The sequence below is a fragment of the Scyliorhinus canicula genome, chromosome 8 (assembly GCF_902713615.1).
Source record: "Scyliorhinus canicula chromosome 8, sScyCan1.1, whole genome shotgun sequence".
NCBI lineage: Eukaryota > Metazoa > Chordata > Chondrichthyes > Carcharhiniformes > Scyliorhinidae > Scyliorhinus > Scyliorhinus canicula.
In genome coordinates, this window is record NC_052153.1 from 196,155,981 (window position 1) to 196,170,610 (window position 14,630).

General features: G+C 52.3%; 1 protein-coding gene across 1 annotated transcript in view; it reads left to right on the top strand.

The window, feature by feature from the left end:
• The window catches only part of LOC119969953 (coiled-coil domain-containing protein 152-like), a 101,146-nt gene that overhangs the window by 78,055 nt on the left and 8,461 nt on the right, over positions 1-14,630 (top strand). The window contains exon 7 of the mRNA XM_038803920.1: positions 6,210-6,299. Coding sequence (XP_038659848.1) covers positions 6,210-6,299 — 90 coding nt within the window. The remainder of the gene's footprint in view (positions 1-6,209; positions 6,300-14,630) is intronic.

The window sequence follows — 14,630 nt, forward strand, 5'->3', positions numbered from 1 at the left end:
TTTGAGCTTGGCTGATTTCACAATCCAGCTCTTGGTCTGTAACATTGTAGGTAGCAGATGAGGAACATATCAGCCATGATAGAATGGCATATCAGACTCAATGGGCCAAATGGCCTAATTCTGCTCCTATATCTTATGAACTTACGAACCTGGCTTTCTAAAGAGGAGTTGGAGATTCAGACTGCAACGTCCAGTTCTCAGTTAGCAGGGTAGATGTCAGCTCAATGCGGGAAACCAAATTCACGAAGTTATTTGAAAGAATACTGGGCAGGATTCTTCGAACCTCCGCGCCAAAATCGCGGGGACGGAGAATGGGCGTTGACGCCGAAAACCATCACACCGTCGCGTGCGCGGTCTATGCGGTGCGGGTGGGGGGGCCATTGACAGAAGCCCCCCCGCCCTGCGAGTCACCAAAGAAAACTGGCCGAGTTCCCGACGGCGTTGTTCTAACCATGTTTTGCCTGTCGGGAATGGTCAGAGGTGGCTGCGGACTCAGTCCACTGCCGCCCTGGTTGGGGCAGGGGGATCCTTCACCGAGGGGGCCTCAGGGACGACCAGGCTAACGATCGGGGGGCCGCCAATCCGCGGGCACGTGCGATCTTGGGGGGGCCCTATATATTTGGGGCCGCTCCTCGGTACGAGTCCGCCATGTCTCACGGGGCGGCTGCCGAAGGCCACCGTGCGCATGCTTGGATTCCCAACCGGAAATGCAGGGCCCCGTATCGGCAGCCAGAGTTGTGAGGAGCATTCCCGGGCTCTGCTAACCCCCTTCAGGTAGGAGAATCAATCTGGACTTTCTCCTGGAAAGTCCAGATTGAAACAACCGTGTTATGACTCTGGAGTGGGGACATAGCCCCATTCTTGGAGAATCCCACCCACTCTTTCCTTCTGTATTTTGTTGACTGTGATGTCTCAATGATGTATCTTCAAGTCTGTCATTCTATTTCCTTAAAATGCATGACGAAAGACTAATTGTGGTTTTCAATATATAGTGGGACACAGATCCCCACAGCAAGCACATGGCTGTGAAGCACCAACAACAATAAGGTCTCACATTGTCATGGGATGAAAAAATATATAAATAATGGAAGAAAGCCAGTTAGCCCAATGTGGCTCCATTGCTTCACTTTCCAGGACAATTTAAAACTCAATCAATTGACCTTAAAATATTTATCCAATTTTACAAAAGGAGATGCAATTGTGTTCCCTTTAAGCATTCTGCGTGGCAAAACGTTCCCTGTTACCACAACCCTCAGAATAAAAAAGATTTCTCCAGATTCCCCACTTGCACTGCTCGTGATAATAAATTCCCAATGAAGGGGAATAGTACAACAACGCCTTTCCTAATTATCAGACCCTCTGCTAAATTTCCTCTCAACATTGTTTCGTCCAGTGAAAATAATTCTCATATCTCAAATCTCTGACGAGTTTGACAACCCTGGTATGTATCATCTTGATGAATCTATATTGTATGATTTCTATGACTTTGGGGGAAAGTTATTATCAGGATGTGTAAAACCAGAAACAAAGCCAAACCTATTGCCTAACTGTGCTGAGAAACAGTGGACTTTCTCCAGTGAACAGAACTGTGACCATGAAATGGTAATATTCCACAATGGTATCAGCCAGAGAATTCCAGGATTCTCATCGAGCAGAATGAAAGAATAGTGCAGAAGGGTCAGATGGGGCAGATCAAAGGGGTCGGGGGAAGAAATATTCAGTGACCAGTGAGGGAGATCGGATGGATTGGGAGGGGCAGATTGGGAGAGCTACTGGGGACGATTGTAAGGTTCGGGGAAATCAGAAGGATCAGGGGAGAATGGAAGGGTCAGGGTGGAAATCAGAAGGATCGGGGGGAGAATGGAAGGGTCAGGGTGGAGATCAGAAGGTTTGGGATGCAGTATAAGTAGGAAGGCAGATTAATATTTGAATGGGTGTAAATTGAGAAAGGTGGATTTCTCAATGACCCAGCGAGACCTGGTGTCCTCGTGCATCAGTCGCTGAAAGTAAGCGCGCAGGTACATAAGAACTGGGAGCAGGAGTAGGCCATCTGGCCCCTCGAGCCTGCTCCGCCATTCAATTAGATCATGGCTGATCTTTTGTGGACTCAGCTCCACTTTCCGGCCCGAACACCATTACCCTTAATCCTTTATTCTTCAAAAAACTATCCTTATCTTAAAAACATTTAATGAAGGAGCCTCAACTGCTTCACTGGGCAAAGAATTCCATAGATTCACAACCCTTTGGGTGAAGAAGTTCCTCCTAAACTCAGTCCTAAATCTACTTCCCCTTATTTTGAGGCTATGCCCCCTAGTTCTGCTGTCACCCGCCAGTGGAAACAACCTGCCCACATCTATCCTATCTATTCCCTTCATAATTTTATATGTTTCTATAAGATCCCCCCTCATCCTTCTAAACTCCAACAAGTACAATCCCAGTCTACTCAACCTCTCCTCATAATCCAACCCCTTCAGCTCTGGGATTAACCTAGTGAATCTCCTCTGCACACCCTCCAGTGCCAGTACGTCCTTTCTCAGGTAAGGAGACCAAAACTGAACACAATACTCCAGGTGTGGCCTCACTAACACCTTATACAATTGCAGCATAACCTCCCTTGTCTTAAACTCCATCCCTCTAGCAATGAAGGACAAAATTCCATTTGCCTTCTTAATCACCTGTTGCACCTGTAAACCAACTTTCTGTGACTCATGCACTAGCACACCCAGGTCTCTCTGCACAGCAGCATGCTTTAATATTTTATTGTTTAAATAATAATCCCGTTTGCTGTTATTCCTACCAAAATGGATAACCTCACATTTGTCAACATTGTATTCCATCTGCCAGACCCTAGCCCATTCACTTAACCTATCCAAATTCCCCTGCAGACTTCCGGTATCCTCTGCACTTTTTGCTTTACCACTCATCTTAGTGTTGTCTGCAAACTTGGACACATTGCCCTTGGTCCCCAACTCCAAATCATCTATGTAAATTGTGAACAATTGTGGGCCCAACACGGATCCCTGAGGGACACCACTAGCTACTGATTGCCAACCAGAGAAACACCCATTTATCCCAACTCTTTGCTTTCTATTAATTAACCAATCCTCTATCCATGCTACTACTTTACCCTTAATGCCATGCATCTTTATCTTATGCAGCAACCTTTTGTGTGGCACCTTGTCAAAGGCTTTCTGGAAATCCAGATATACCACATCCATTGGCTCCCCGTTATCTACTGCACTGGTAATGTCCTCAAAAAATTCCACTAAATTAGTTTGGCACGACCCGCCCTTTATGAACCCATGCTGCGTCTGCCCAATGGGACAATTTCTATCCAGATGCCTCGCTATTTCACTACCACAGAAAGTAGTTGAGGCCAAAATGTTGTGTAATTTCAAGAAGGAATTAGATTTAGCTCTTGGGGCGAAAGGGATCGAGGGATATGGGGGGAAGGCGGGATCAGGGTATTGAACTTGATGATCAGCCATGTTCATAATGAATAGCGGAGCAGGCTCGAAGGGCCGAATGGCTTCCTCCTCCTTCTATTTTCTGTGTTTCTGCGTATGTTCAGTGGTTGGCCGTGGGACGAGTGGAGCAGATAAATTGGATCCAGTGGGTTAGCGAAAAGGCATTTACCTCTGGGACCCAGCAATTCTCAATCCCTTTTTGCCAAGTTTCCCAATGCTGACAGCTTGGTAGCTCAGGGTTAAATTTAAAATGTTTTTTAAATACTCTGTGAGCTGTTTGGTTACCTCCTACCTCCTCCCTCCATTAAAATTAGAATTGGGTAGAATGGGGCTGGGATTCACATTGTTTGCAATTTTATTGCCAACTGAAATCCACACATATTTTTAAATTTAACAAGGACTCCTACATCAGACTCCTATTCATTGACTACTGCTCCGCCTTGAACACAATGGGTGGGATTCTTCGAAATGGAGGCAGAGTGTCCGAGCTGCGACGGCGCGAAACTGGCGCGGGTCTATCGATTCTGGCCCCCACAGAAGGCCAGCACGGCACTGGGGCGGTTCACACCGCTCCAGGCTCCCTTCCTGGCGCCAGCTGGACGCCTCGCCAACCCGCGCATGCGCAGTGGCGCCATGCTAACCCGCGCATGCGCGGGGGACTTCCTCAACGCGCCGGCCCCGACGCAAGATGGCGTGAGTGTTCAGGGGGCCGGCCGCGTAACAAAATAGGGCCTGGGCTGGAGAGGCTGGCCTGCCGATTGGTGGGCCCCGATCGCAGGCCAGACCCCATCGGAGGCCCCCCCAGTGAAGGAGCCCCCCCTCTACCCCCACAGGCCGCCCTCCAACTCTGCGCGCAGAGTTCCCGCCGGCTGCGAGCATTTGTGGACGGCGCCGACGGGACCCTACCGTTTGCGCACGGCCGCTTGGCCCATCAAGGCCGGAGAATCGGCGGCCCGCACCGGCGCAAATTGCGCCGATTCTCCGGTCCTCGGTGAATCGCGTGCCGGCGTCGGGGCTGTGTGGCACGGTTGCGGCGATTCTCTGGCCCGGCGGGGGGGCTCAGAGAATCCCGCCCCATAATCCCAGCAAAGCTCATATGAAGGCTACAAAACCTAGGACTTGGCTCTCCACTCTGCAACTGGATCCTCGATTTTCTGACCAACAAACCACAGTCGGTAAGAATAAACAACAACACCTCCTCCACAATAGTCCTCAATACCGGGGCCCTGCAAGGCTGCGTACTTAGCCCCCTACTCTACTCCCTGTACACACATGACTGTGTGGCAAAATTTGGCTCCAACTCCATCGACAAGTTTGCTGATGATACGACCGTAGTGGGTCGGATCCCGAACGATGAGTTAGTGTACAGGAGAGAACCTAGTGGAGTGGTGTAATGACAACAATCTATCCCTTAATGTCAGCAAAATTAAGGAGCTGGCCATTGACTTCAGGAAGCAAAGTATCGTACACACCCCTGTCAGCATCAACAGGGCCGGGGTGGAGATGGTTGACAACTTCAAATTCCTAAATGTGCACATCACTAACAATCTGTTCTGGTCCACCCATGTCAACGCTATCATTAAGAAAGCACAATAGCACCTATACTTTCTCAGGAAGCTAAGCAAATTTGGCATGTCCACATTGACTCTTACCAACTTTTACAGATGCACTATAGAAAGCACCCTATCGGGCTGTATCACAGCCTGGTATGGCAACTGCTCGGCCCAGGACTGCAAGGTACTTCAGAGAGTCGTGAATACCGCCCAGTCCATCACACAAAGCTGGCCTGGATTTTCATCCTTGGGGCAGGTCGGGAGAATGAGGATAAATCCAAGCTCAGACTGCCCACCTAGGGTGAAAATGCCCACAAAGGCAGTATCTTCAACTGAAAGATTCAGTGATCATGGGAGTGCCAGAGCTTGGCAGGGGGAAGGAGGAGACATAAGGGTTGGGTGGGAGGGCAGAGCCTGGCAGGGGGAAGGAGGAGACATAAGGGTTGGGTGGGAGGGCAGAGCCTGGCAGGGGGAAGGAGGAGACATAAGGGTTGGGTGGGAGGGCAGAGCCTGGCAGGGGGAAGGAGGAGACATAAGGGTTGGGTGGGAGTGCCAGAGCTTGGCAGGGGGAAGGAGGGGCCATAAGGGTTGGGTGGGAGTGCCAGAGCTTGGCAGGGGGAAGGAGGGGCCATATGGGGTGGATGGGTGGATATAATGTATCACCGGGGCATGAGGGGACCGTTTTGACCTTACCTTTCAAAAGGTTCCCTCATGCATGCCAGTGTTCACAACACCTCTGAGGGTCTTTGAAACTCTTGTGAAACCTGGCCCAATTCCATGAGCATTTGTGGAGGAGTAGGAGACACTAATCTTTGCAATGGAGCTGGTCAGGTCGAGAGTGTAGGATATGGACCCTTGACAGGAAGCAACTTGCACTCTTCAAAAAAACCTTTCACCCTCCCGAAAATCAGACAGCCCAGGAATGGAAATTGTAATTGGAACCCGTCCTCCATTTTTATAAGACACCCAAGCTAACTCGACTTGTGAAAATCCAACAATAGGTGAGGTTTTTTTAACGGATTGGGGGTTAAGCCGCAAAGATAGACAGATAGCGTTGGATGAGTCAGTGGTTTGTTGGCCAAATAACCTTATGCTATTGCAAAGATTCTTAGTTTTTGAAAGAAAATAGAAAGGAGCTTTTTAAATTCTATTTCATAATGATTGAGGCCTGTAATTATAATCTATGCAGTTTAACACCAAACTACTGAAGATCCAGAGCACGTCAAAGAAATCACCACACCAGGATTCTTCTGCATTGCCTCAGAATATCTTCAAGAGGGTGAGTTTTCAAAACTGCGGTCCCTTGCACAGACTCTGAATCGGCAATGATGAATTTATATGTATCAACATTTTTATAAACTTGACTAGTGGTTGCTTATTAAAAAATATTTTTATTCTCCTCCTTTTTCACATTTTCTCCCAAATTTACACCCACCAACAATAAACAATAATCAGTAACAAATATGTCAATCCCCATATCAATAACAATGATCCCATCCTCCCACCAAACCCCAAATATCAGCCCGCATGTTCACACAAACAAATGACAAAAAGGAATTAGGGATCACCCATAGTCACCATTAACACACACAGCCCCCCTCCCCCCAACCCTCCCACCCACACGCCCCAACTAATGTTCAATGTTATCCAGTTCTTGAAAGTGCATGATGAATAATGCCCATGAATTGTAGAACCCCTCCATCCTTCCCCTCAGTTCAAACTTAACCTTCTGAAGAGTCAAGAATTCCAACAGGCCCCCCCACAATGCCAGGGCACAGGGTGGAGAGGCCGCTCTCCATCCCAGCAGGATCCGCCTTCGGGCGATCAACGAGGCGAAGGCTACAACATCTGCCTCCGCGCCCGTTACCAACCCCGGCTGGTTTACCGGGGGCCCGGGTCCAGTTTCACGTGCACCACTTTAGAGATTACCCGAAACACCTCCTTCCAGTAATCCTCCAGCTTTGGACAGGACCAAAACATATGAACATGATAAGCGCCCCCCCCCGGCCCCACCTCCGCTACGTTCACTCACATCTTCTACTCCTTCAAAGAATCGGCTCATCCTCGCCCTCGTGAGGTGCGCCCTGTACATCACCTTCAGCTGTATCAGCCCCAACCCCGCGCACGAGGTGGAGGCATTCACTCTCCGGTGCACCTCACACCAGAACCCCTCCTCCATATCCTCTCCCAACTCTTCCTCCCACTTTGCTTTGATCCCTTCCAGTGGTGCCTTCTCCTCTTCCAAAATAGCTCCGTACACTGCTGACACTACCCCCTTCTCCAGTCCCCCTCTTGTCAGCACCCCCTCCAGCAATGTGGAGGCCAGCTCCACCGGGAAGCTCTGTATCTCCTTTCTGGCAAAATTTCGAACCTGCATGTATCTAAACATTCCCCCCTCCTCCAGGTGGTTGCTTACACTTAAAGGACTTTTGATACTTTGGGAGACTTTAACTTTCCAAATATTGACTGGAAAAGATATAGTTCGAGTACATTAGATGGGTCATTCTTTGTACAATGTGTGCAGGAGGGTTTCCTGACACAATATGTTGACAGGCCAACAAGAGGCGAGGCCACATTGGATTTGGTTTTGGGTAATGAACCAGGCCAGGTGTTAGATCTGGAGGTAGGTGAGCACTTTGGAAACAGTGACCACAATTCGGTGACCTTTACGTTAGTGATGGAAAGGGATAAGTATACCCCGCAGGGCAAGAGTTATAGCTGGGGGAAGGGCAATTATAATGCCATTAGACATGACTTAGGATGTGTTGGTTGGAGAAGTAGGCTGCAAGGGTTGGGCACACTGGATACGTGGAGCTTGTTCAAGGAACAGCTATTGCATGTTCTTGATAAGTACGTACCAGTCAGGCAGGGAGGAAGGGGTCGAGCAAGGGAACCGTGGTTTACCAAAGAAGTGGAATCTCTTGTTAAGAGGAAGAAGGAGGCCTATGTGAAGGTGAGGCGTGAAGTTTCAGTTGGGGCGCTTGATAGTTACAAGGAAGCGAGGAAGGATCTAAAGAGAGAGCTGAGACGAGCAAGGAGGGGACATGAGAAGTCTTTGGCAGGTAGGATCAAGGAAAACCCAAAAGCTTTCTACAGGTATGTCAGGAATAAAAGAATGACTAGGGTAAGAGTAGGGCCAGTCAAGGACAGTGGTGGGAAGTTGTGTGTGGAGGCTGAGGAGATAAGCGAGATACTAAATGAATACTTTTTGTCAGTATTCACTCAGGAAAAAGATAATATTGTGGAGGAGAATGCTGAGACCCAGACTAATAGAATAGATGGCATTGAGGTGAGTAGGGAAGATGTGTTGGCAATTCTGGACAAGGTGAAAATAGATAAGTCCCCGGGGCCTGATGGGATTTATCCTAGGATTCTCTGGGAAGCCAGGGAAGAGATTGCTGAGCCTTTGGCTTTGATTTTTAGGTCATCATTGGCTACAGGAATAGTGCCAGAGGACTGGAGGATAGCAAATGTGGTCCCTTTGTTCAAGAAGGGGAGTAGAGATAACCCCGGTAACTATAGGCCGGTGAGCCTAACATCTGTGGTGGGTAAAGTCTTGGAGAGGATTATAAAAGATACGATTTATAATCATCTAGATAGGAATAATATGATTAGGGATAGTCAGCATGGTTTTGTGAAGGGTAGGTCATGCCTCACAAACCTTATCGAGTTCTTTGAGAAGGTGACTGAACAGGTGGATGAGGGTAAAGCAGTTGATGTGGTGTATATGGATTTCAGTAAAGCGTTTGATGAGGTTCCCCACGGTCGGCTATTGCAGAAAATACGGAGGCTGGGGATTGAGAGTGATTTAGAGATGTGGATCAGAAATTGGCTAGTTGAAAGAAGACAGAGAGTGGTGGTTGGTGGGAAATGTTCAGAATGGAGTTCAGTTACGAGTGGCGTACCACAAGGATCTGTTCTGGGGCCGTTGCTGTTTGTCATTTTTATAAATGACCTAGAGGAGGGAGCAGAAGGATGGGTAAGTAAATTTGCAGACGACACTAGAGTCGGTGGAGTTGTAGACAGTGCGGAAGGATATTGCAGGTTACAGAGGGACATAGATAAGCTGCAGAGCTGGGCTGAGAGGTGGCAAATGGAGTTTAATGTGGAGAAGTGTGAGGTGATTCACTTTGGAAAGAATAACAGGAATGCGGAATATTTGGCTAATGGTAAAATTCTTGGTAGTGTGGATGAGCAGAGGGATCTCGGTGTCCATGTACATAGATCCCTGAAAGTTGCCACCCAGGTTGATAGGGTTGTGAAGAAGGCCTATGGTGTGATGGCCTTTATTGGTAGAGGGATTGAGTTCCGGAGCCATGAGGTCATGTTGCAGTTGTACAAAACTAGTACGGCCGCATTTGGAGTATTGCGTACAGTTCTGGTCGCCTCATTATAGGAAGGACGTGGAAGCTTTGGAACGGGTGCAGAGGTGCAGAGGAGATTTACCAGGATGTTGCCTGGTATGGAGGGAAAATCTTATGAGGAAAGGCTGATGGACTTGAGGTTGTTTTCGTTAGAGAGAAGAAGGTTAAGAGGTGACCTAATAGAGGCATACAAAATGATCAGAGGGTTAGATAGGGTGGACAGCGAGAGCCTTCTCCCGCGGATGGAGGTGGCTAGCACGAGGGGACATAGCCTTAAATTGAGGGGTAATAGATATAGGACAGAGGTCAGAGGTGGGTTTTTTACGCAAAGAGTGGTGAGGCCGTGGAATGCCCTACCTGCAACAGTAGTGAACTCGCCAACATTGAGGGCATTTAAAAGTTTATTGGATAAGCATATGGATGATAAGGGCATAGTGTAGGTTAGATGGCCTTTAGTTTTTTTTTCCATGTCGGTGCAACATTGAGGGCCGAAGGGTCTGTACTGCGCTGTATCGTTCTATGTTCTATGTTCTGTGATATCTGTCCATCTCTTTTATTGATGAGTGATCTACGATTACTCCTGATTACTGTTCACCGCTGTCCCTTGAAAAATTATTTTTGAGATTTATTAAACGCAGACTGATTTCCAATAACTGATCCAGCTAGAGTTTGAACTTTTGCCAGCGGGTTGGGAATTTTAGACCTTTGGCTCCAATTAGCAGTAGCTAGCAAGTGTTGTGTCAGTTGACAAAGTTTATTTCTTTCTTTCTTCCTTCGACAGTTAAACACATCCTGTTGAGACAGCTGAGTAGGTCAACACATCGAACTTTGTTCTTCTAGTCCCAGTTCAGTTTTGAATAGATGCAGAGGGCGCGATTCTCCGCTCCCGGGAAAAATCGTGACGGCCGTTGTGAACTCGGCCGAGTTTCACGACGGCCTCGGAGCCCGCCCCTCTCACCAAATTCACCCCCACCCGGGGGGGGGGCTAGGAGCGGCGCTCCGTTATGACGCGACGGCGGCGCATATGTGACGTCAGCTGCACATGCGCAGGGTGGCCGGCTCCAACCCCGCATGCGCGGCTGACGTCACGACGGCTGACAGCTCGAACGCGCGCATGCGCGGTGGCCGTCTTTCCCCTCAGCCGCCCCGCAAGACATGGTGGCTTGATCTTGCGGGGCAGCGTAGGGGAAATAGTGCGTCCGATTGAGACGCCGGCCCGCGATCGGTGGGCACCGATCGCGGGCCTGTCCCCTCCCGAGCACAGTCGTGGTGCTCATTCCCCACCAGGCCCCCTACAAGCCCCAAAACGGGCATCTCACGGTGATTTCACGACGGCAGCGACCAGGTGTGGTTGCCGCCGTCGTGAAACGGTCGCGAACGGCAGGCAGCTCGGCACATCCGGGTCGGAGAATCGGCGGTCGCCGCGAAAAACGGCGGGCGCCGTTTCTTCCGAGCGGGGGGTGGGAGAATCGCGGGAGGCGCCAGGGGGCCGTGAAATTAGTCAGGGGGCCCTCCCGCGATTCTCCCACCTGGCGTGGGGAGCAGAGAATCGCACCTAGAGTTTTTACTTTAGCCGTGGTAAAGGAGCGCAGATGAGGAATTCAGTGCAGATGCGTGGGTTTGGTGAATGGGGTCTGGGTTTGGTGAGTGGGGTGGGGGTTTGGTGAGTGGGGTCTGGGTTTGGTGAGTGGGGTGGGGGTTTGGTGAGTGGGGTCTGGGTTTGGTGAGTGGGGTCTGGGTTTGGTGAGTGGGGTCTGGGTTTGGTGAGTGGGGTCTGGGTTTGGTGAGTGGGGTGTGGGTTTGGTGAGTGGGGTCTGGGTTTGGTGAGTGGGGTGGGGGTTTGGTGAGTGGGGTCTGGGTTTGGTGAGTGGGGTCTGGGTTTGGTGAGTGGGGTCTGGGTTTGGTGAGTGGGGTCTGGGTTTGGTGAGTGGGGTCTGGGTTTGGTGAGTGGGGTGTGGGTTTGGTGAGTGGGGTGGGGGTTTGGTGAGTGGGGTGGAGGTTTGGTGAGTGGGGTGGGGGTTTGGTGAGTGGTGTCTGGGTTTGGTGAGTGGGGTGGGGTTTGGTGAGTGGGGTGTGGGTTTGGTGAGTGGGGTGTGGGTTTGGTGAGTGAGGTGGGGGTTTGGTGAGTGGGGTGGGGGTTTGGTGAGTGGGGTGGGGGTTTGGTGAGTGGGGTGGGGGTTTGGTGAGTGGGGTGGGGGTTTGGTGAGTGGGGTGGGGGTTTGGTGAGTGGGGTCTGGGTTTGGTGAGTGGGGTCTGGGTTTGGTGAGTGGGGTGGGGGTTTGGTGAGTGGGGTGTGGGTTTGGTGAGTGGGGTGGGGGTTTGGTGAGTGGGGTGGGGGTTTGGTGAGTGGGGTGGGGGTTTGGTGAGTGGGGTGGGGGTTTGGTGAGTGGGGTGGGGGTTTGGTGAGTGGGGTCTGGGTTTGGTGAGTGGGGTCTGGGTTTGGTGAGTGGGGTGGGGGTTTGGTGAGTGGGGTGGGGGTTTGGTGAGTGGGGTGGGGGTTTGGTGAGTGGGGTCTGGGTTTGGTGAGTGGGGTCTGGGTTTGGTGAGTGGGGTGGGGGTTTGGTGAGTGGGGTCTGGGTTTGGTGAGTGGGGTGGGGGTTTGGTGAGTGGGGTCTGGGTTTGGTGAGTGGGGTCTGGGTTTGGTGAGTGTGGTCTGGGTTTGGTGAGTGGGGTCTGGGTTTGGTGAGTGGGGTGTGGGTTTGGTGAGTGGGGTCTGGGTTTGGTGAGTGGGGTGGGGGTTTGGTGAGTGGGGTCTGGGTTTGGTGAGTGGGGTCTGGGTTTGGTGAGTGGGGTCTGGGTTTGGTGAGTGGGGTCTGGGTTTGGTGAGTGGGGTCTGGGTTTGGTGAGTGGGGTGTGGGTTTGGTGAGTGGGGTGGGGGTTTGGTGAGTGGGGTGGAGGTTTGGTGAGTGGGGTGAGGGTTTGGTGAGTGGTGTCTGGGTTTGGTGAGTGAGGTGGGGGTTTGGTGAGTGGGGTGTGGATTTGGTGAATGGGGTGTGGGTTTGGTGAGTGAGGTGGGGGTTTGGTGAGTGGGGTGGGGGTTTGGTGAGTGGGGTGGGGGTTTGGTGAGTGGGGTGGGGGTTTGGTGAGTGGGGTGGGGGTTTGGTGAGTGGGGTGGGGGTTTGGTGAGTGGGGTCTGGGTTTGGTGAGTGGGGTCTGGGTTTGGTGAGTGGGGTGGGGGTTTGGTGAGTGGGGTGTGGGTTTGGTGAGTGGGGTGGGGGTTTGGTGAGTGGGGTGGGGGTTTGGTGAGTGGGGTGGGGGTTTGGTGAGTGGGGTGGGGGTTTGGTGAGTGGGGTGGGGGTTTGGTGAGTGGGGTCTGGGTTTGGTGAGTGGGGTCTGGGTTTGGTGAGTGGGGTGGGGGTTTGGTGAGTGGGGTCTGGGTTTGGTGAGTGGGGTGGGGGTTTGGTGAGTGGGGTCTGGGTTTGGTGAGTGGGGTCTGGGTTTGGTGAGTGTGGTCTGGGTTTGGTGAGTGGGGTCTGGGTTTGGTGAGTGGGGTGTGGGTTTGGTGAGTGGGGTCTGGGTTTGGTGAGTGGGGTGGGGGTTTGGTGAGTGGGGTCTGGGTTTGGTGAGTGGGGTCTGGGTTTGGTGAGTGGGGTCTGGGTTTGGTGAGTGGGGTCTGGGTTTGGTGAGTGGGGTCTGGGTTTGGTGAGTGGGGTGTGGGTTTGGTGAGTGGGGTGGGGGTTTGGTGAGTGGGGTGGAGGTTTGGTGAGTGGGGTGAGGGTTTGGTGAGTGGTGTCTGGGTTTGGTGAGTGAGGTGGGGGTTTGGTGAGTGGGGTGTGGGTTTGGTGAGTGGGGTGTGGGTTTGGTGAGTGAGGTGGGGGTTTGGTGAGTGGGGTGGGGGTTTGGTGAGTGGGGTGGGGGTTTGGTGAGTGAGGTGGGGGTTTGGTGAGTGGGGTGGGGGTTTGGTGAGTGGGGTGGGGGTTTGGTGAGTGGGGTCTGGGTTTGGTGAGTGGGGTCTGGGTTTGGTGAGTGGGGTGGGGGTTTGGTGAGTGGGGTGTGGGTTTGGTGAGTGGGGTGGGGGTTTGGTGAGTGGGGTGGGGGTTTGGTGAGTGGGGTGGGGGTTTGGTGAGTGGGGTGGGGGTTTGGTGAGTAGGGTCTGGGTTTGGTGAGCGGGGTGGGGGTTTGGTGAGTGGGGTGGGGGTTAGGTGAGTGGGGTGGGGGTTTGGTGAGTGGGGTGTGGGTTTGGTGAGTGGGGTGGGGGTTTGGTGAGTGAGGTTGGGGTTTGGTGAGTGGGGTCTGGGTTTGGTGAGTGGGGTCTGGGTTTGGTGAGTGGGGTGGGGGTTTGGTGAGTGAGGTGGGGGTTTGGTGAGTGGGGTCTGGGTTTGGTGAGTGGGGTCTGGGTTTGGTGAGTGGGGTGGGGTTTGGTGAGTGGGGTCTGGGTTTGGTGAGTGGGGTCTGGGTTTGGTGAGTGGGGTCTGGGTTTGGTGAGTGGGGTCTGGGTTTGGTGAGTGGGGTCTGGGTTTGGTGAGTGGGGTGTGGGTTTGGTGAGTGGGGTGTGGGTTTGGTGAGTGGGGTCTGGGTTTGGTGAGTGTGGTCTGGGTTTGGTGAGTGGGGTGGGGGTTTGGTGAGAGGGCTGGAGGTTTGGTGAGTGGGGTCTGGGTTTGGTGAGTGTGGTCTGGGTTTGGTGAGTGGGGTGGGGGTTTGGTGAGTGGGGTGGGGGTTTGGTGGTTGGGGTGAGGGTTTGGTGAGTGGGGTGGGGGTTTGGTGAGTGGAGTGTGGGTTTGGTGAGAGGGGTGGAGGTTTGGTGAGTGGGGTGGGGGTTTCGTGAGTGGGGTGAGGGTTTGGTGAGTGGGGTGTGGGTTTGGTGAGTGGGGTGAGGGTTTGGTGAGAGGGTGGGGGTTTGGTGAGTGGGGTGGGGGTTTGGTGATTGGGGTCTGGGTTTGGTGAGTGGGGTCTGGGTTTGGTGAGTGGGGTCTGGGTTTGGTGAGAGGGGTGGGAGTTTGGTGAGTGGGGTGGGGGTTTGGTGAGTGGGGTGGGGGTTTGGTGAGTGGGGTGGGGGTTTGGTGAGTGGGATGGGGGTTTGGTGAGTGGGGTCTGGGTTTGGTGAGTGGGGTCTGGGTTTGGTGAGTGGGGTCTGGGTTTGGTGAGTGGGGTGGGGGTTTGGTGAGAGGGGTGGGAGTTTGGTGTGTGGGGTGGGGGTTTGGTGAGTGGGGTGGGGGTTGGTGACTGGGGTGGGGGTTTGGTGAGTGGGATGGGGGTTTGGTGAGTGGGGTCTGGGTTTGGTGAGTGGGGTCTGGGTTTGGTGAGTG